This window comes from Pseudopipra pipra, chromosome 18, assembly GCF_036250125.1.
Source record: "Pseudopipra pipra isolate bDixPip1 chromosome 18, bDixPip1.hap1, whole genome shotgun sequence".
NCBI classification, from domain to species: Eukaryota; Metazoa; Chordata; class Aves; order Passeriformes; family Pipridae; genus Pseudopipra; species Pseudopipra pipra.
In genome coordinates, this window is record NC_087566.1 from 10,424,140 (window position 1) to 10,444,016 (window position 19,877).

At 42.0% G+C, this 19,877-nt stretch overlaps 1 protein-coding gene and 1 long non-coding RNA gene across 5 annotated transcripts in view; one reads left to right on the plus strand and one right to left on the minus strand.

Annotated features, from left to right (window-relative positions):
- TMEM132B (transmembrane protein 132B) overlaps positions 1 to 19,877 on the plus strand; it is a 231,313-nt gene that overhangs the window by 201,700 nt on the left and 9,736 nt on the right. For all 3 annotated transcript variants that reach the window (XM_064675197.1, XM_064675199.1, XM_064675198.1), the window contains exon 6: positions 14,674 to 14,879. In XM_064675197.1, the coding sequence (XP_064531267.1) occupies positions 14,674 to 14,879 (206 nt within the window). The remainder of the gene's footprint in view (positions 1 to 14,673; positions 14,880 to 19,877) is intronic.
- Positions 4,113 to 19,877, minus strand: part of LOC135424205 (uncharacterized) — a 326,168-nt gene continuing 310,403 nt past the window's right edge. For both annotated transcript variants that reach the window (XR_010435113.1, XR_010435112.1), the window contains exons 6-7: positions 13,965 to 14,078; positions 4,113 to 6,203 (exon numbers count right to left, since the gene is read on the minus strand). This is a non-coding gene — a long non-coding RNA (uncharacterized LOC135424205). The remainder of the gene's footprint in view (positions 6,204 to 13,964; positions 14,079 to 19,877) is intronic.

The following is a 19,877-nucleotide window of genomic DNA, read 5'->3' on the forward strand; positions in this document are numbered from 1 at the left end:
CATCACCTCCACATTTTACTACTCCTCAGTGGGGCGGATTTGGAATTGTGTCAAAGTCAGACAGACTATGCTATAGAGTATGTGTCCCTGTGTATAAAGCTTATGTGATACTCATGACAGACATTGGAATGCTCACTCCTGTTCTGTTTCTGCTCCCATAATAATTCTGCCCCATTTACTGGGTGAGAGTGAAGACTACTCGTGTCAGAAGCATTGCAGGGTATGGCCTCCCAACAATGTAAAATACATTTTAGCAGCATTCTATCAGCAGATAATGAACCCTCCAGCTCCTTTGGGGGGAATTTCAGCCTGTTCCTGCTCAGGAGCACTGGTGATGTCCTGCAGGCTGAGCAACAGTCCTGCCCTGGGCTGAAGGATCAAACCTCCCTCATAACATGAGCCTGGATCCAAAATCTGTGAGCCAGAGGAAAGGATGTATTGTAATAAGGAGAGGAATAAGGAGCAGAGAGGCATGAACTCTTGCAAGGGTCAGGAAGAGGCTGTAAAATGGTTGCATGCCTCACTGAAAAAGATTTGGGCGTTTATTTGAGTTGTGTGCATTGACTATTTGTGGAGGGCTGGCAGTGTACTCAACCCTGCACAGGAGCCGTGTGGACACAGGGCCCACCCTGCAGCTCTCACAGCTGAGCAAGAGTTACACAGGGCTCGCTACAATATAGACATTGTGGGAGGTAATCCTTTACTGAGTTACTTGTGCAAACATCCAGAGCAGCCCAGCAGGGCGGAGGGGAACGGCATCACCCGGGGAGCCGAGATGGAGATTGCCCGGCAGGACTGCCAGCGAGGGGAGTCCTTTGTTTGAGAGGCATTGTCTGAAAAGATAAATTCCTAGCAGGAAATGCTATCTCCTATTTATATACTTTATTTATTTGCTCTTTTCCAATTGCTGCTTCTGAGATTGCTGTTTGGATTTAATTTGCAGTCCCTCTCCAGTGGCTCTCAGCTTTTCTTCTGAAAACATAAGAGAAAATCCTTAAGACACACGGTTCTTCCTCAGATCTCTTACATTCAAAATTATCCACTGCAGAGCAAAATTAATGTATGCCCTTCCTTATTGTTTTCCTTCTTAATTCATTTCTTTCCATAAAGGCTCAGCAAGCACCAATTTTCCAAGTGAGTTTTTAATCGCTTGAGCTCAGCATGATTACTGTCTTCCAATCTAGTTGCCATTTGATGCAATCAGTATTTCAGAATACAATAATTTCAGGTTTTTTTTTTCCCAAAACTGAGTGTTATATGGCCAACTGATAACACTTGGCTGCAAAGAAACATAAAATACTTATAGTTCTGTGTGAAAATATAACGCGTGATTGCGAGGTCCTCCCCAGCCAAGTGCATGAAGGTGATGTGAAACACTTTTGTAAGATGGGGCACAAAGAAATTTATTATTCCAATGCTAAGAGCACAGGCTGGAGAGGCGGTGAGGGAAAGAAGGGGAAGATGGGAACGTAGCGTGCTGAAGTATTTCTTACTGCTGGAATGTTTGCTTTGAAAGGGCCTTTCAAGAGTACACGTTGCCAGGGGAGATCTTTCTCTCCACATCTTTTATTGCCACCCCACAAATAAAAGATTTCAATACACCCATACTGGAAATCTGCAGACTTAAATAGTCCCTGCCACACAGGAGCTGGAGACTTTTAGATTTCCCCAACCTGCAGTGAGTTTAGCATGAGAGATTATCAGTGTAAAATGAGAAAATCCTTCCTTGGAGTAAATGCTTCATTGCTGTGGTTTTAAGCACATTTTGTGCGGTATAAATTCCAAACAAACATTTTCGAAATTACTGAGTGAAGAACTCGGGAGCTGAGTACAAAAAACGAGGGCAAAGTAACACTGAAGCAAATAAAGGGTAGAAGGGAAACAGTAGCTGCAGATATGGGGCTGCATTCTTAGAGCAAACTGCCAGAGTTGTGTCTCCTCCACACCTCCTTGCAACCCATCCTGCAGCACCCCCACAGTTAACCTGCTCCTGCAGAGCACCAGGGATGGCTTTTTGTCTCTTTATGAGAGGTAGCAGTGGGAGGAAACCACAGGGGTGCAGCTGGATCCTAAATAATTGCACTTAACCATGGTGAGATGGGGAAGATCCAGCCAGCACTGTTACAGAGGAGAGCTGAGATACTGGGAGGCTTCTCTTGTGCTGTTTATTGAATAAAGCAAATGCCCATGGTGTATGGATGTTTCCCAGCATTTGCTGTGGATACCATGCCACTAGAACTATTTAAGTTACAGCTTGTTTGTTTTTTATGATGTTGTTGGTGAGTGTGGTTTTCTAAATTCTAGTAGACAGCCATTTGCTAAGATCTTCTGTTCTTACAAACTTGACAGTGTGGCTCGTTTAATCACCTTATGTTGTTATTGATATTTTCATATTGTGTAACTAATTTTGCTGAGGAAAAATATATTACTGCCAACTTCGATCTCCTTAGTTCTTGTAAAAAGATGGCTCCAGCTTTGGCCCATTTGAAGAATACACAGATGGTTTTGTACAGGAGCATCACTCCTTGGAGAAGGTTGATGACCTTGTCTGAGTCCGTGGGTCAGGGTGAGAAAAGATGCTGTTTAGTGAGGCTGCTGCTGCCTGTCTTTTGAATTATTTTTCTGTCTGTCACAGGGAGTTCAGCAAGCTCAGGGAAAAGCCTGAGGTACCTGAAAATGAAGGTGATTCTAAATAAAGAAGGCTAGGATGAGACTGACAGGCAAGAATAGAACTAAGGGAAAAAACATAAGGTATCCTGAAAAGCAGAAATCTGGCTGGAGCAGCTCATCCCTTCCCAATTCCCTAACTCAGTGCAGGATGTTGGTGCAATCTTTCCTAAACCCTTGGCTGTGGCTACAGCCACTGTGTGTGTGCTGCTCTCCAGAAAGGCAGAGGAGATGCTCATGAGTGCAATCTGTCATAACTGGGGTGGCCTTTTTACCTCACGAGAAGTGAACCCTTTGTGCCAAACCTTTTCCATGGCTTCTGAAGTCTCTGGAAGTGCCACTGACAAGCGGGCGAGGTGCAACAGCGAAGTACAAGTGTGTTTTCTAGACAGCAGCCTGTTAAGCAGCACAGGAAGCCAGGAGTGAGTTTTTGGTTATTTTAGTTTGAATAAAATATTTGCTGCATAATCCCCTTGAAGTTGAGTGCATAGCTGAGATGAAGTGGACTATGGATTGGCAGAGCAGAACACATCTGCATGAGAATGGCCCTTAATGTTGAATCAATAAGTGCAGATGCCCTGCACTGAACATCAGTTCCCTGAGAACTGGTGACCTTCACCAGCTGCAGGGGCTGTCGTGTTGGGCAACAAGGAAGGCAGCAAAGTGGTAAAAAACAAACATCTCACTACCACAAAGAGGGGTGCTCTCTCAAGTTAAATCAATAGGGCTGCATCTATGACCTGCATAAAACATGAGACTTAATAGAGTTCTTTCAGTGAACAGAAGCTGATAGCTTTGGTAGCTACAAACTGACTTCAGAGACGCCTGCTGGAGGGGATGTCATGCTATAAAGATGAGATTATTGGCAGGCAGAAATTATTGCCTTAAAACTCACGAGCTTTTCCCTCCTTGAAAGTCTGGAGGTATTTACAGTTAAGAACTCTGTCAGTGGTGAGAACCCTTGTCTCCTTTTTCTTGTTATCCTTTAGCAAACAGAAAATAAAGTGGACATATGGTGCTCCCACACCTGCCACACTGACCAAAGTGATTTTGATGGAAAGACTCTTTTGGCTTTGTCAAAGATTGGTGCATGCGCAGGAATGTGTTCCATGGGGATGTGGGGATCCCCCTCTCTTAAACTCCTTTTGAAAGTCTTTCTGTGTGGAGAATAGAACAGATAGGGGAAGACATATAGCTAGAAGCTGTAAGAGCTTAGAGGGATGAAAATGAAAGAAGAGCTGAAACGGAGAAGCAGAAAGAAACACACGAAAGGGAAGAATATGAAATCTATCACAGAATAAAGTGAATGTGCAGAAAAAAATCAATGGTTATTGGCAGCAAGTGTGGTTAAAATCCCAAACAAAAGTTCACTAAACCATCCTCTGCCACAGAAGTGGAATATCAAGGCAAGAAACTATTTGAAGATTTCAGGATGAACTAGGAAATGGAGCTGCAGAGCAGGAGATGGCAGCTGTCCTATCACAGCCTCCAAAGTGCACCTGCAGCACAAACATCGTAAAAAAAAAAATCCATGTGATGTCAGCCAAGAAACCAGTATTAAGAAAACTCCAAGATCAGTGGAGAAGAGAAGAAACATGAGTTTCTTAAAGAAAATAAAGGCAAATCTACTCAGCCTTCAGTGCTGATTGCACAGAGAGTATGAAACCACAATGCAGCACCTGCTACCCTGTGGCAGGGATGCCTGGGATGCAGTTGGAGTTGCACAGGACTTGTGTTCTGTTTGGGCAGAAATGTGATGGTCACAGCATTGGTTTACATTGTCTCTGTATGATTTGTATGAATGAGGGAGGGAGTGTCTCCAGAGAACAACAGTACAAAAGAAAAATCATGCGTCAATTAAAAAATGAAATCTGTGCTTCACATTAACTTGGTTTTTGTAGCTATGGCAAGCTAGGAGAAGAAAGTAAGAGAAGAACCTAAGATTTCATGGGAAAGTGCTTTCTGTATCTGTGCATGGAACACTTCACATGTAGATTGCATGTCAGTTGTTCTCTGATCATGTCCCTCTGAGTAAGCCCTCTTGGGACTGACAACGTGATTAAATATATTATAGTTCATATTATATAGAATTCATATAAAATCTCTGATTACTTTAAGTATTTTGGAATGCAGCCATGGCAAAGAATTAATCTCGGGCTAATGGACTTGGGCCTGCAGTGCATGTAAAATTGTAATACATTTTTACCAAAACCCAGGCTAACTAATGTACAGCTCAATCAGGTACATATGCAGGTGCTGTCAACCTACTTCATATTCTGGTTGCCTGGCTACTTTATTTCCATTTTGTTTTCCCTGGCTCTTCTTCTAGTGATTTTTTACATAGGCTTTTCCTATCCCTATTTTTTTCAGGGATTTTTAACGAAGTGACATTTTTAATGACACCATTTCCTTTTCAGACACAATCTGGAAGTATTTTCTTTCTCCCACTGTCTACACCTCCATGCACTCACTAGCTCTGTGTGTGTAACAGCAGTATTAAACCCAACAAATTTACTGCCTAAGGAGCTGTTTGCCCAGCGTTCAAGTGGTGTGTCACCACGGCATCATTTGACCCTCTGAATGGGGAGTAGCAGCATCTCTCTCCTGCAGACAGACACCAGGATATGCTCTGGGGAAGCTGCCAGGCCCCTTCCATGCTGTATCAATGGGATAGCTTTAAACAAATCTGTATTTCCTGAGGCCCTTACCAGAGGCTTTTAGGGAAGATATCTGGGTGATTAGGCAGATGTGGCATCATTAAAGGAGTAATGATCCAGACAAGCAACCTGTCCTGGTTTGCTCATCCTTTGTTACAGTGCTGGTTGAATTACTTCCTGTTAAGGCCATAATACACCTGTAGGCTTTGTGGTTAGGAGAGAGAACTCATAACTTCTAGGAAAAGATCCAGATTCGTATGTTTTCTGATTCCAGGGATATGTTTTTATTTTGTACATAGCTTTTACATATACTTCTCTTGTGATGAGGTGAACTGGTCTAATTTTAAGAGAAGATAGGAACCTTTTTCCACTGCTCCCAGGTTTTTATGTTCTCTCACTCTGGCATGTTTTTCTGTATCTACACAGCCCGAAGGGAAGATGTCAAAAAACAAACTAAAAGAGAAAAATCCCAAATTACAACAGAAGACTTATGGCAGCACTCTGCAGTTTGTCACTTATCTTTCATGCATGAGTTGGAACGTTTGTTTTTGTCCAGATTCGATGGGGAAACGGAAGAACTTTACAGATCTATCTTGGCATTCAGACAGAGTTCATACAAGTCCATGCACTGGGGCTGTAGATGGGAGAAGGACTGATGGATAGGAAGAACAACTCCTTTGTAGCTGGATTTTAACAGGCTCTTATTTGGTGAGAAAGAAGCCCAGTCCACCCGTGTCGTATGGATTTTGAAGCAAAGATGATGCACAGTGAAGGAGTCAGGTAGCTCTGCACTGATTTTTCTGGTAATTCAATCTCTGCCTTTAAGTGAAAGCCAATAGCAAAGTATTGATTTTCATAGGTCATGGTTTCTGAAGAGCTCTGTGAAAAAAGGTAAATCTTGTGTCATCCAAAATGTAGGCACTTTGACATTTGTTCTCACTGTGACTCGCAGGTTCTAAAAAGTTCTCCTCAAAAGGGAAAACTCTGTGGTCTGTTACGTGTTTTGCAGACCCTTGTAGCCCTTGGGTCTGCAGCCCCCAGCAGAACCTTTCTGCTGTGATGTCTGGGAGCTTTGGACATGCCAACCCAATGCTTCCTAGTGCAGGGCCACCTGCACACGAGCCACACACGACCTCCTGAGCCACACACGTTGTGTCCTCAGGGCTCCTCTTCTGTTTGAGAGCTTTGATGGGCTGTGTCCTTGGTAAAAGAAGGATTGTGACAGTTAATTCTCTTTGTAAAATACATGGAGATGACTAGCAGAGAACCTCTAGAGAAGCATAAACACCGTTCCATGACTTGGGGCAGGCATGTGTCACGTGGAGCTGAATTGATGAATTTGGATATCAGTGTGTAGGGAAAGATGTAATCTTGGCAATGCCATTTCCTTAACACCTTCCTTTGCCCACGGTGGAAGACACTTAAAGGTCAAAAGCTCCAGCATGTTAATGAAAGAGGAAATAAAGGTGGGAGGGGTTAACAGATGTCAGTGTCCTCTTACTCCTGCTGGCCCTTTAGGTGGAGAACACATTGGTGCATGTCAATGAGAAAACATTTCCATCTTCAGTGCAGTTTATTCACTGCTAGCAATGCAGTAGCCAAACATTTGTGTTACAATTGCACCAGGCATTCGTAAGTATGTACATATAATTACATATATAATTATAAATATATGTAATTATAAATAATTATTTGAAATTATTAAAATATTCTGCTCCTCAGAGGCCAGGATGTGCTTCCTTCACCCTTGTTGGAGTTTGGATTTACTGACACAATAAAAGTCAAAGACAGCAATAGAGCTGAGGTCACCCTGAGCGTCACCCTGAGCATTGTCCCCAAATGGGGCTCTTCTTGTAGGATTTGTTATGTTCCACTCGCTGCTCCTTCCTTTATCAGAGGGAAAATTCCCTCCTCTACTGCTCCAGGTGGAGAACACAGAGGCAGCTGATCAGATCAGATTTTCATTCTTGTCATTCTGGAGCTCACTGTAACCCCCCTGTGACACAGAACCAGTGCAGATGTGGTCCCTGTGAGAGTGACACAAGGGGGGATTTGCCCCAGGGCACCATCTGGCTTGGTTGCCTCTGATCCCACAGAGGTTGTTCCCTTCACCCTTAAGCTTCCCTTGTTTTCACCTTGGATTTCTCCTCCCCTGGTCTGGCAAGAAACCACAGCTCAGAGTAGGAAGACCTCTAGATGTAGAGCTTCAGAGACAGTGGGAAGCTCCCAGACCCTTTAGTGAATAGGGAGCTCTCTCCTAATGCTGATCATCTGTGCCACTGTATATTAGATCAATAAAACAGTCCAGTATAGTTCAGTCTTGTGAGACCGGAGAAGGAAAGTAATTTTTTAGGTAAAGCCTCTTGACATCTTCCCCAAATAATTTTATTGAAGCACTTGGCTGAATGGATGCAGTTTGAGGGCTGCTTTTGTTGGCTGTGTTGGCTGTCTGAATGTCCCTTTTTTTTTACTAATTAATGAATTATTTGTTGCTCAGAGACTAAAAACTAGCTAGGAAGACTTATGAATGTTGATGTCTAGGCATAGGACCAGAGTTTTCTTTAAAAAATGAAAGTGTATTACTGTGCATTTAAGAGCTCTTTTTGGATTTTTTTCTGTTTTTCTACTGATCTTTTAGGATAAGGATGGTGTATCCTTGTATTATTGGGACAAGATTAAAGGCTAGATTAGTGTGGCAAATATTCATGACTTAAGACATTACTCTTAATACTGTTAAGCTCACAAGCTTTACTGCTTGTCTGTCTAGTCTTTTTCTGGGCTTTACAGTGCTGTTGTAGTTGCCACATATTCACATTGCATTCCCAGGGAAGGGGGGCAGCTGTCCCTCCGGGGGAGAAGCAGCACACAGGGCTCCTTTCCTCTGGGGAGTAGCCCAGGAGCAGCACAAGGACTTCACGGACACTGGTCCCGTTGTGAGCATCCTCCTCTTTGCTCCACAGCATTTTGCACACTGTGTCGTAGCAAATATAAAATATTTGTGGAGATGAGGAAATGTGGAGTTGATTTGCATTCTCCAGGAAGGTTGAGAAACCAACAGGAGCAGAAGAGCGTTTTTTTTATATATATATATATATATATATATATATATATATATATATATATATATATATATATATAACTATAGCTTCAGCAGTTACAACTGGTCTGCTGAGTTTTTCAAGTACACAGTCTTTAGAAACTTCTATTTCCCCTGTTAAAATTTCATTGGAAAAAGTGGAAGGATACGGAATACATGAAATTGAATGAATATGCATGTAATTGTTCCTTTTTCTTTAATTTCATGGCGCCTTAGATCTTAAATTTCAGTCACAGGGATTAGAGCCATGAATCATGAACACTAAGTTTACTTAGTACATAGCAAATTACTTTTAAAGCCCATTATTTTACAAAAACCGTTACATCTGATGTTACATCTGCCTGAATATTTTCCCATCTTACTTTTCTCACCAATGTACAAATTATTCTGTCAGCCTGTAACCCCATTTGTGTGAGTAATTCCAGTGGGGAGAAAAACAGAGCTGGGGGAAAAAAAACCACCTTAGCTTATAGTTCAAACATATGTGTTATTTTCACCTAATTAACAGTTTTTACAGAGCAGGTTCAGTGTTTGCAATTAGAGTCGGTGCAAGGAAGAGCTGGTACCATATGCTGGGGTTTCACCAGATAAACAACTCTTAAGCCCTTCTGGGATACCAGCTGATGAATATGAAGAGTGTGGATGTTTACTTAAACTAACAAGTGTTGGTAGTGCCTAATCTGCAGAAGTGTAAGGATCAAATACTTAAGCAAAAGCCACCTCAGACAAGCATGTGCTTAAAATTTGTGCTGGTGAGAGATCCTTTATCTCAGCGCAGAGTATGAAGATGTCTGTCTAGAGATAAGCATGCCTGTCTGGGAAGGATGTTGGCCCAGGGGAGGCACTGTATCTTGGTGACAAGGCAAACAGAAGCCATGCTGACTTGCATAATAGGTTGCTTAAAAGAAACAGAAACTCGTGGAGCAAGAATGGGACTGGCACGATTTTGATCACAAATGGACAAGGAAGCAGGAGATGCTGCTCTGAGCTCCTCTCCATGTTTTCTCATTATCAACAAAAGTAGTAGTTGAATGCAAAAAACCCCAAAGTATTCCTGAAGCTTCCCCCCCAGACAAACTGTGCTGATTGAAATGAGCTTGAACCACATGAAATAAGTTTCACATGCACCTGCTCTTCTGCATCCTGGCAGTGGAACTTCTGCTCCATCAAGGGGTAATTGCAGTTTGTCCAAACAACTTGGAATATGACATAGCTCTTAAAAAACACTGCCTAAAATTCTCCGTTCCAAGCTTGTGTCACAGTTGGCTGTCATTGCATTACAATAGACAGTTAAGTCCTCACATCCTTGAAAGCTCCTGGTCTGAGGCCAGCAAATCAGTAGAAAGTCTCTCACTTACTTCAGTAAGGGTTGGATCAAACCTAAAAAGACATGCTCTATCCCCTACCAGTTCCATCCCATTTGTCTTCCACACATCAAAGTAGAGTACCATCTGGTTTCCCAACCAGCTGTAGAAATGTCTGTGCTAAGACCAACAGCAACACAGCCACCACTATAATTTAGTTATTGGTATCACACATAATTTCTTCTTGTGCAGGGGAGGTGACATTCCTGGTGGACCAACCACTGAACCAAGTACTGTGAGCAAAGGCATTCTCTTATCTTCCAAAGACACCAGAATCCATATGGCCATGGATTTGACCTAATGAGGATGATCTCTCTTTCTCAGCCTGCACATGGCAATGATAAATGAATGGGGAAAAAAGTTACTGACAGAAACAGTAACTTTTAATTCCGACAGAATTCCTCAGCTTGCAGTTTTTTGTAGAAAAAGTGCAATTAAAAGCACAGCTGATGGGTAAAGGATGGAGCAGAGAACATTTTGGCAGCCCCCATGTACTGCTATTAGCTGCCCCCCAATCGCTTCCAGTATTCTCCCTCCATAATCAATAAGAATGAGATGCCAGAGTGGCTACCCTTGTGAGCAGCTGCATCACCACTGTGGGTGCACAGCAGTTACCACTGACCCTGAACTCAGGCCGAGCAGTGGGCTGGAGTTTGAAAGCACACCCACCTCCTTTGGTCCTCCCCTTTCAACCTGTGCATCCACCAAACCTGCCATCTCCAGCAGGAACGCCCCTGCACGGCACGTGGGAAAGCAAATGAGAGCAGCTGCTCTGCACCTGGGACTGAAATCCTGGCAGATCTCATGTGTTGCTTAATAATTTTGCATAGATCAACAGTTTTTGAATAGTGCACACTTCATTCTGTACAGCAGGTTTTTAAACTCTCATTGTACGTTCATGGATCATTGCACCTTTTCTAAGCCACAGCAATTGTCTACATTGTTAAACCAAAATGTTAATGTCTTCCATGCTGGCCTTCCCTCTAGTTCACTGCATTTCAATGGGGGTTAAATGGTAAAAACACTCTAAAAGTTCAAATATCCATTCACATCATTACATGCTATACCTAGTGTCATCTCCCTCCTCCCTCCATTTCCTGCTTCTCTTCATCAGTAGTGTTAAATCTACAGAGAAAATGAGCAGGGCCTTCTTCAATAAAACAATAGGGTATCACTAACTCTGTGGTTTTAATTGCTGCTGAGCTGCTGTTGAAATGGTCTCATGTTGTCCACGTGGAGCTCTGTGCATCTGTGTAATTGGTAATCCCCTCCACGAGCCTACTGCTCAGACCCTCATGGTTTTCTGGTCTCTTGAACACACAGCACCTCAGTATATTATCTGTTTTTCCAAATCTGTGCTTTCCTGGACAAAGGGGGTTTCCTTTCAATCTTGCTTCTAACTCCTCGTCATTCCGTGTCAGACCTGAGTATAAATTACAGTTGGTATTTTGTACACAAGGACTGTGACTGTCTCCTGTTACATCCCTTTCATTTGGCCCCCTTACAAAGCTGAGGGTGAGGTATGAGCTTTGGAATTGAACCTGCATGCAAAGATGAACCACAAGCAGGCGTTTAGTTGTTTTCTTGTCAGTTCTCTGTTTTACCTGTTGACCCAAAGGATATATAAACTTTTGCTGACCTGAACATCCAATAGTTTCCCACTTACTCTTTTGGACTGGTAGCTTTTTGTTCTGGATTAGTCTAAAATGAGGAGGCTGTGACAGACTGTACAGGGCAAATTGTGCTTTTTACAATTACTTGTGGGGATTGGAGCCAACCACCTGCTTCAAAGCCCAGAGAGGTTAATTGCAGCTCTCTTTGCCTTGACCTGCATACTGGAGCACATCATGGCCAGCCTGCCCTCCTGCTTGCAGACTGTCTCAAACAGCACTTTCTGGTTCTGTCAAGCAGTTGACAATAGATGGTGACAGACTGTTTTAAACAGGCTTGTTCTGTGCATTTCAGATGAGAGGGTGGCATTCTGATTCTACTCACTGTGTAATGTTTGCAGGAGAGACTTAACAGCCGTTTTCCTCTTTGTTCCCTCAGAAGCAGCAGCTCAAAAGAATTCTCTGTGTTAAGTCACCTGCTAATGCAGCTCTGCCCATGTTTCCCTGCTGTGGCAGAACTTGCCCCGTGGCAAACCTGTCCATTTTCTGATGTAAACGGGGATGCTCTCCCCAAACCCCAGCAACAGGTCATACAAGTTCCCCTTCCAGCAGCATCATGAGCCACTTCTGGCAGTCAGAGTGTGGCTAGAAAAGTATGGAAGGGACTTTAAAGGAGAGAAAGTGAAGGGCAACATTTGTTATAGGCCATTGGCCAGAGCTGGCACCAAGTCCCCAAAGCTCAGTGTGTGTTTCTCAATCCCTCTTTGCTTTGGAGCATCAGAGTGCTGTTAGCATGAAATCACAGCTCCCATGTGAGACCTGGAGGAAATCAGTGTTCTTTCCTCAGTGTGCAGCAGGTCCCAAGTGAAATAGGAGTACTGGACATTTTCTATACACGCTCAAGGTTCTCATTTCCTTCAGCTGAACCAAACTTACGTTCAGGTAACAGTGGCTGTAAGGTCAGAGAATGAAACATGGCAGTAGTTAAATATGTGTGAGTGCAATACAGGCTTCCTCTTAGAGCTTTGGTCTAGCCTGCTTTATCATGGGATTCAGGTGGATTCAGCTGGCTGCAGTTGTTTTCATCCTTACTTGTACAAACTTAATTTTCCTTTAAATTATCTGGTTTGCTTGTACCTAATAGAGTAAACCCAAATTCCAGATAAAGAACTGACACAATAATGTCTCTCTCTTCAAATTTTCCAACCTGGGTTGGATTATTTTCTGGAATATACACTTAAGTGAATCAAGAGCTCTGAATGCTACACAAGACCACTGGGTGAACTATAGCATAGTTATGTATACTGATTTGTACTTACCTCTTGGTCAGTATATAAATGACCAAATGTCTCTGTCTAGACATATAATCTGTGAAATTTGTAAGCCTAGACTTATATTTTTATAGCTACAATTAATGCCCATCTTTTAGTTCCCTAATTTAGCACCTTTCTTGCCTGCTGTAAAGAAGACAAGAATATTTGAAGCAGCAAGAAGAGAATCTGAAATATTAGCTGTTGTCTTGTCAGATATTAGTTATTCCCCTGATCCGGTCTTGATGTTTATCCCTCCCTCTTTGAGTTTTCTTAATTATTTCTGTCTTGTATTAATTCTCACAAACTCCCTAGATGTAGGCTTTATGGTTTAGAATCTCAACTGCTCATTCAATTAATGGGCTTGCTTAATGTGCTTAAACTTTCCAGAGACACTTGTGACACATTACAAGGGGGGAAGAAAGATTCTGAATATGCTCCATCTCATTTGTGGTACTCCTGAGCCTGGAGTCCATTTTAAGCTCTATATCAGATTATCTAGATTTATTATTTTTTTATATTCTTGTACTCATTAAGCATTTACATGGAAGGAGTATTCTCTCCAGAAGAATGACTTAGTTTCCTTTGCCCCTTCCCTCACCACCTGACTTAGCCCCTTTTAAAGAAGCAATTGGTTGTAGTTTCAGTACATGGAGTAGGATCTGAGAAGCTGACTTGAAAATGGCAAATGTGGAAGTGCAGCTCTTTTATATATGAGTACTGCATATTTTTTGAGCAAAACAAAATGGCTGCTAGAGATCTTCTGTAATTTTTCTTGGCTCAGTAACCCCCAATTCCTGCTAATATCTGAAAAGATTTGAGGTAGGTGTGCAGAGGAAAGCCAACCTGTGTTTCAGCATATTCCCCACTGAAGTCTACATGAGTTATCTCAGTAACTCCAGGAAACCAGAATTTAAACACTGGCTTAGCCAGGATCCCTGCAGATCCAAGTCCCAGTGCATTGTACAGCCTGACACAGAACAGTCCTGACAAGAGAACAAAGTCCATTTCAGTAACACAGCTACATCTCATGAGCTGTGGGTTTAAAAGATTAAAACCACAGTACATGGACTCCATTAGAAACCATCCCCTCTCTCTCTCTCCCCCCAGCAGAATGTAAACCTGTATATAGATACCAGTACATGTACATGTGCATGTATATACATATATATGAGCACGTTGTACATGAATCTAAATGTGTGAATGTGTATATAATCTGAAAGTATACACACATTCATAAATATATTAGGAAATCCTACCTCATGGAGAAGGAGTCTCATCTTTCCAGGGTGCAGGTTAAAGGTGTTGCTACCTCGTGTTCTTTGTATAAATAAGATCTGTGCTCAGGACCTTCATTTTGTGCCAGGGGATCCCTGAAACCAAGAGGGCAGATGAGTTGTAGTATAGAGCCCACATGCTTGTTTTAGCAGTGATTTCATAGAAAGACACAAAACAACTATGAATACATTTTGCTAAAACAATTACTGAGAAGTTCTAAAAGTTAATGCTTTTGCTGCACTTCTGCTCATGAGCCATACGGGGATCTTTGTCTTTCAGCATTACAGTGCTCAAGGAAAAGGGAAAGGATTCTGGTTTATGGTTCTGAGTCAGTCTTTTTCTTACTAACATATGGCCCCATTTTTTTCCTGGTTCTTTAAGCAAGTTGTAAACATAAACGTTGATGCACATGGAGTTTGATTCATGAAGAGTTTAATTTGCCTAGTATAAAAGATTCACACAGGTTATATAACATCATTAAATTATTTTTGTAGTTTGAGTAGTATTCTTTGAGGAAAGCAGAACTCTTTCCCTGGGGTCCATTTATCACTGTTTGCTCCTAATTAGAAAACTGAAAATGCAATATGCATGACTTACATTTTCAGAGTTGTCTTTGGACTGATGTATCATTCCTTGTGCTTCCTCAGGAACTTTTATTCATTTCCTAATTTTTTTTATTTTTTTTTTAAGGTTTCTGACAGCTGTGACTCCATCTTCGTTAATGGCAAGGAAATGAAAAGCAAAGTGGATACTATTGTTAACTTCACTTATCAGCATTTTACCACCCAATTAGAAGTGACGGTCTGGGTTCCAAGGCTCCCGCTGCAGATAGAGATCTCTGATACAGAGCTTAGCCAGATCAAAGGCTGGAGGATACCTGTCACCTCCAATAAAAGGTATGCTTACAGTATTAACTCAGTCCAGACACGTGCCTGGGGCCTCTGATTTTAGAACACAACGATTTTTAGAGTATTTCTCAGAATCTAAAATCTCCTGTTTGCCACTAGCTTTACAGTCTGCCTTTAGCCTTCATTAAAACATCCAACAATGATATCAGTAGGTTACATTTTATCCTAATCTATATAGTTTAAAAGTCTGTGGCTTTGCCTGGAGCATTAATCAATTCCACACAATCTCAGGGAATCGTATCACACACTCCGATGTGCAGAGCTGGGGAAAAGGACCTGGAACTCTCCCATTGATATGTAACATCACCTCTGTGTGTGTGTGTGTGTGTGTGTGTGATGCTTAGCACTGCCAGCACTCAAGTTTCTGTCTATGGTGATGAATAACAGGGCCAAGGAGGGAGTGAGGTCACGGGGGTTGGACAAGATGATCACTAAAGGGCTCTTCCAACCCAAACCATTCTTTGGGTAGTTATTCAGTCTCTGTGCAGATGCACTCTACAGCAGACCTGGCTGAAGCATTATTTACCAGATCTGAATTAAGTAAAAAACAACTTACGCTCCTATTGACAACCACGTTCTGATGAACGGATTCTACCAGGAAAAAGTGGATAGGGAAAAAGAAGGGAGAGGGTGGCAGGGATTTTGAGCTCTGTGCCCATCATTCCCTCTTGAAAATACCCACTCTAGAATAACCATCATTGGGACAATTTGCAAGATTAAGAACTTCCAGGAATACTGCTGTATTGCTGGATTTCAGGCGAAGTTGAAAAATATTACTGAAGAACAAGGTGTGACACCAGCTCAGATTTATATTACAGTGAAAAAGCCTTTCTGGCAGCAGTAACTGCAGTGCTAAACACTGTGGCAGTTCTAGCTAAAGCACTCAATTGCCCAGGAGAACATCTCAGCTATGGAAGAGCCTTAAAGAGACCAAACAGACAGCAGGGGAATAGAATTGCCCAACACTTTATGTGGGCATAAAACTAAGGGCAATAGGACACAATTTACAGGATATTCAGATAATGAGCTCCAGACAATGGGACTGACTGACCTCTTGATATGTGGATATTTTTTTTGGCTATGACAGAAGAGGTGATGATCTGGCACAAGAGAAATATGTGTGTTTGCTTCAGTGACAAAGGCAGTGTTGCCCTTTGTGGCAGGCAGAGCTGTGCTAGGTGAGGATTGCCAACTGCTTTAAGTTTCACTGAACTTACCTGCTTCTGCCTGTAACTGCCTGGTGCTGCACCACTCCCTTAGGCACAGGTCCTGCTAAAACCAGTGGGGATTTTGCTGAGTAAACAGCTGCAGGATTAGGCTGTTGGTGTTTATTACAGCAGTAAACGTTGAGCAGCAAGCTCGGTGAGTGAGACATTCAGCTGTGGCTGAGAGTCGTGGACATTCTGAAGTTAAACCCATTACACACCATGCTGGAAACTTACCCCCTGGTTCTGATTTATTTGGCCAGCTGAAATAAAGATAATGGTCTGAGAGTCTGCTCTGTTTGCAACCTGGCAAGCTCTGCAAAGTTTTGATGCAAAGCATTTGCTGCTGCTTGGGTTGCATCTGAACTGCTGGCACATCTTCAGCAGGCATTTTCCATGGAGGGAAAACATGGACACCATGTCATTCCCCAGAACTGCAGCTGGTAGGTCATGGCATTGTATGTCAGCAGTCCACACCCGTGTGAACGGGAAAGGTTTCAACTGGAAATTAATTATCTCTTGTTTTATTGACCATTCATGTGGATTTCTTTAACTTTGCAGGGTATTCTAAATCAATAGTCAGTCTAGGACTAGCATTAGTTGTGCTCAGTCTGACATTTACTTTGTACATAAGGTTTTTACATTTCCTTTATTGTTAGATTTAGATGGCTTTTTACCTGAGATTTAGTGGCTTTTCATGTTGGTTCTTTTTTATTATTACTATTTTCCTCTTTATTTTTTAATCTGCTTATTCCACCATCTCCTCCACGTTTCCCAATATCCTAAACATGGGGGAGTTTTTTGATGAGCTTTTAAGTGGTGACCTGAAGCACACGAGACATTTGGACTACAGGCAGGAGCTGCAGGTTGTTTTCCTGAACCCTCATTCCAGGACAGAGCCAGAAGACCGCATTCACTTATTCTGAGCAATGGTGCAGCCTGGAATTCTTCAGAGTGCCTGCCTGGTCTGCCTAATACAGTGTTAGTGCTGCAGAGTAAAGATGATGCCTTATGTGATACCTGAGTAGGTTTGAAAGAGAGCAAGCAGAGTGCTTTTGTCTTTGGAAAAAACCCAAATCCAAGCATTTCCCAGCAGGTGGAAGCCATAGCATCACATTGCTCCAAACTTCATTTTCATGTAAGAGCCAGTATTTGCAATTTGCATGAGGTTTTTGATATCTATCCTTGAAGGAAACCCATGGATTCTTTCAGAAGTCCCTGCCAACAGACTTAGGCAATTTTAAACTTAGGTTCAGTCACACAGAGCCCACAGGTCAACTGAAACTGTACCACCGTCCTCAGGTCTGGTCATGGAAGGACAGCAGGGTGGCTTCTTTGTTCCTCACCTCACACAGACAGAACTATCTTCTGTTCTCCTCCTGTTTGCCAGGGTTGGTGTCCTCACACCACTGCTTGTCTTCTCAGCAAGAGCTAAACATTGCTATAAAGTCATTCATCAGTATACAGAGGTAAAATTTTGGAGCATTTTTTTTAGGGATTGTGCAGAGACACTTCAGCAACCTCCAAACTTCCCTTTATCTCCTCTGGCTCCCCGAGGCCTTGTTCCCACACACACAGAGTGTGGCTGTGCTGGTTCAGTTGTCTGAGGGGCTGAGCCAGATGGCAAAATAGAACTGGGTTTACAATAATCTTTTAAACGTTTTTATTGGTGCTGTTGACAAAAGAAACGCTTATGAAACTCCTGCCTCAGCATGGCTGTTCTTCATCTGAATATAGCTGCTTCTAGTTCAGACCTGAGACAGTGTTTATATGCCCCAAATCACATCTGTTCTTTCCAGTTCATGTTTGTTGATCCAATAAAATGTATTGCTTCTCCCTATAAACCTTGTCATGTTTGTAATTGTAAAATACCTGTGATTAAAGACATGTTTGCTTATCTAACTCCTTGAGTAATTTCCACAAAGCAATGAATAAGACAGAGTCTTCACAAAAATTTTACAAATGCCCCACGCACAGTTCAGTTTGAACTGTGTTGGTTTTCAGCTGGTCCAAACTGCTGTAATAGCAGGAACTTGCTAGAGGAACAGAAAGGAAAAAAACAGGCTGTTTTAATGCCAGAAACTAGAAAAAAACCCCTCGTCTCCCCTATGTAAGAGCTGTAATACAATTTACCAGATCAGTCTGCAAATATGTGGCAAATCTTTATTATTATCAAGAGGAGAACTTGATCTATGGTGAGTGCTACTGCAGATATGAAGAGCCTCCCTTGACAGATGAAAGTTGGCTCCACGGATCATCTCATGACTAATGCATGGTGCTTGAACCAGCATGGGCTGACAGAACTACTGCAGTGGGCTGCAAAAACCCACAGCCTCAGCAAACAATAGGTGTATATTTAAATTAAAGTCAAATATTAGAGTGTAGAAGAGGTCCAGGCAGACTCTGCTAGTCTAACAAGAACATTTATTTTGATTCCTCGTGCATCTGCAAAATAATTACCTTCGTCTTGAAGTTCCTGCACTAGCTCTGTGCACACATATTTACATGGGATGAGCTGCTCCAACTTGCATTAATAGGAATTGCAGGGCTGAAGTCTCCCAGAACAAGCTGGAAATTTAATTTCAGTACATATTTGCAACTGGGATAGCACATTGTTTTCAGGAGGGTCCCAGGGAGGCTGATACCACACAGTGTGACTTCAGATGTGCTTCACTATCAGGCACAGAGGTCACTGGGCTGTGACCAGCTCTTCTTTGGTCCTGTCTGATACTCAAGACAAAAGCAATAGAAGTTTGCCTGAGTTAAAAGGAGGAAAAAATAAACTGCTTTTAGTTAAAGCCCTGTGTGAGTGCTGCCCCTCAGAAGAAAAGCCATACTTTAAGGTGAATTAAGTGAAACTGGATCCAAACCATCCCATTTGTGAGTAACAGCATCTGCACAAAGCTGGAGCACGCTGTAAATTCCCTCCTTTAGTTAATTGACTTTAATGTCCTATGGAGATAAGGCCTCAGAGATTTTTGTTAATAGGTAGACTGTATTTTCAAGATCTGTAAAAACACCAATTTGCATTTCTCCCTGAACTGTGAGTGGAGTTATGTGCAGCTTATTTCTGTAGCTTTCACTAAATCAACTTCTAGTGGTTTGCATTTTGTATCCTAAAGAGATTTTTTTTTTTCATTTAGGGATGTTCCAAATGTTTTTTAAATACATTACTCTTTTTAATGAGTATTTCAAATTCAAAACCAGCAAAACTGATTTCTTTAGGGTTTTTTTAACAGAAAATTAACATCTGGCCCGAGAATGTGATGCCTGGTTTGAGAGTGGAGCAAATTAAGAGAGACATACTTGAAGTGCTCACAGGCAGTGTCTATAATGTCGAGTTGACAGATCAGTGATTAGATCAGTGCTACCAGGCACCCTTGTAACAGGGCTGCTGGTTTAACTCAGCTCTCTGGCAAAGCCTTTCTCTGTGTGAAGTGTAAATTAAATATAATTCTGGCAACCTTGGTTCACTCCAGAAAAGCCAAAAAAGCAAGAAACAAAGTAGAAGGATTCTGAGGGATATTCCTATTGCTGGACACTATTGTTTTACATACACAAAACCAAAGACTATTTACTTGAGGCTGAATATATATACTCAGCTAACAAGTGATGCATTGAAAATGTATTCCCAGCATATTAGATTCTGTAACACTGGGACTTTCTGTCATTTTGAAGAGCACAAGGGCTTTTCTTTGATACGTTTTCAGTTTACTGTTTGCCAACTTCGTCTTAAAACAATTTATAACACAAGCAATTCTCTTTTATAATAGTTTTTCAT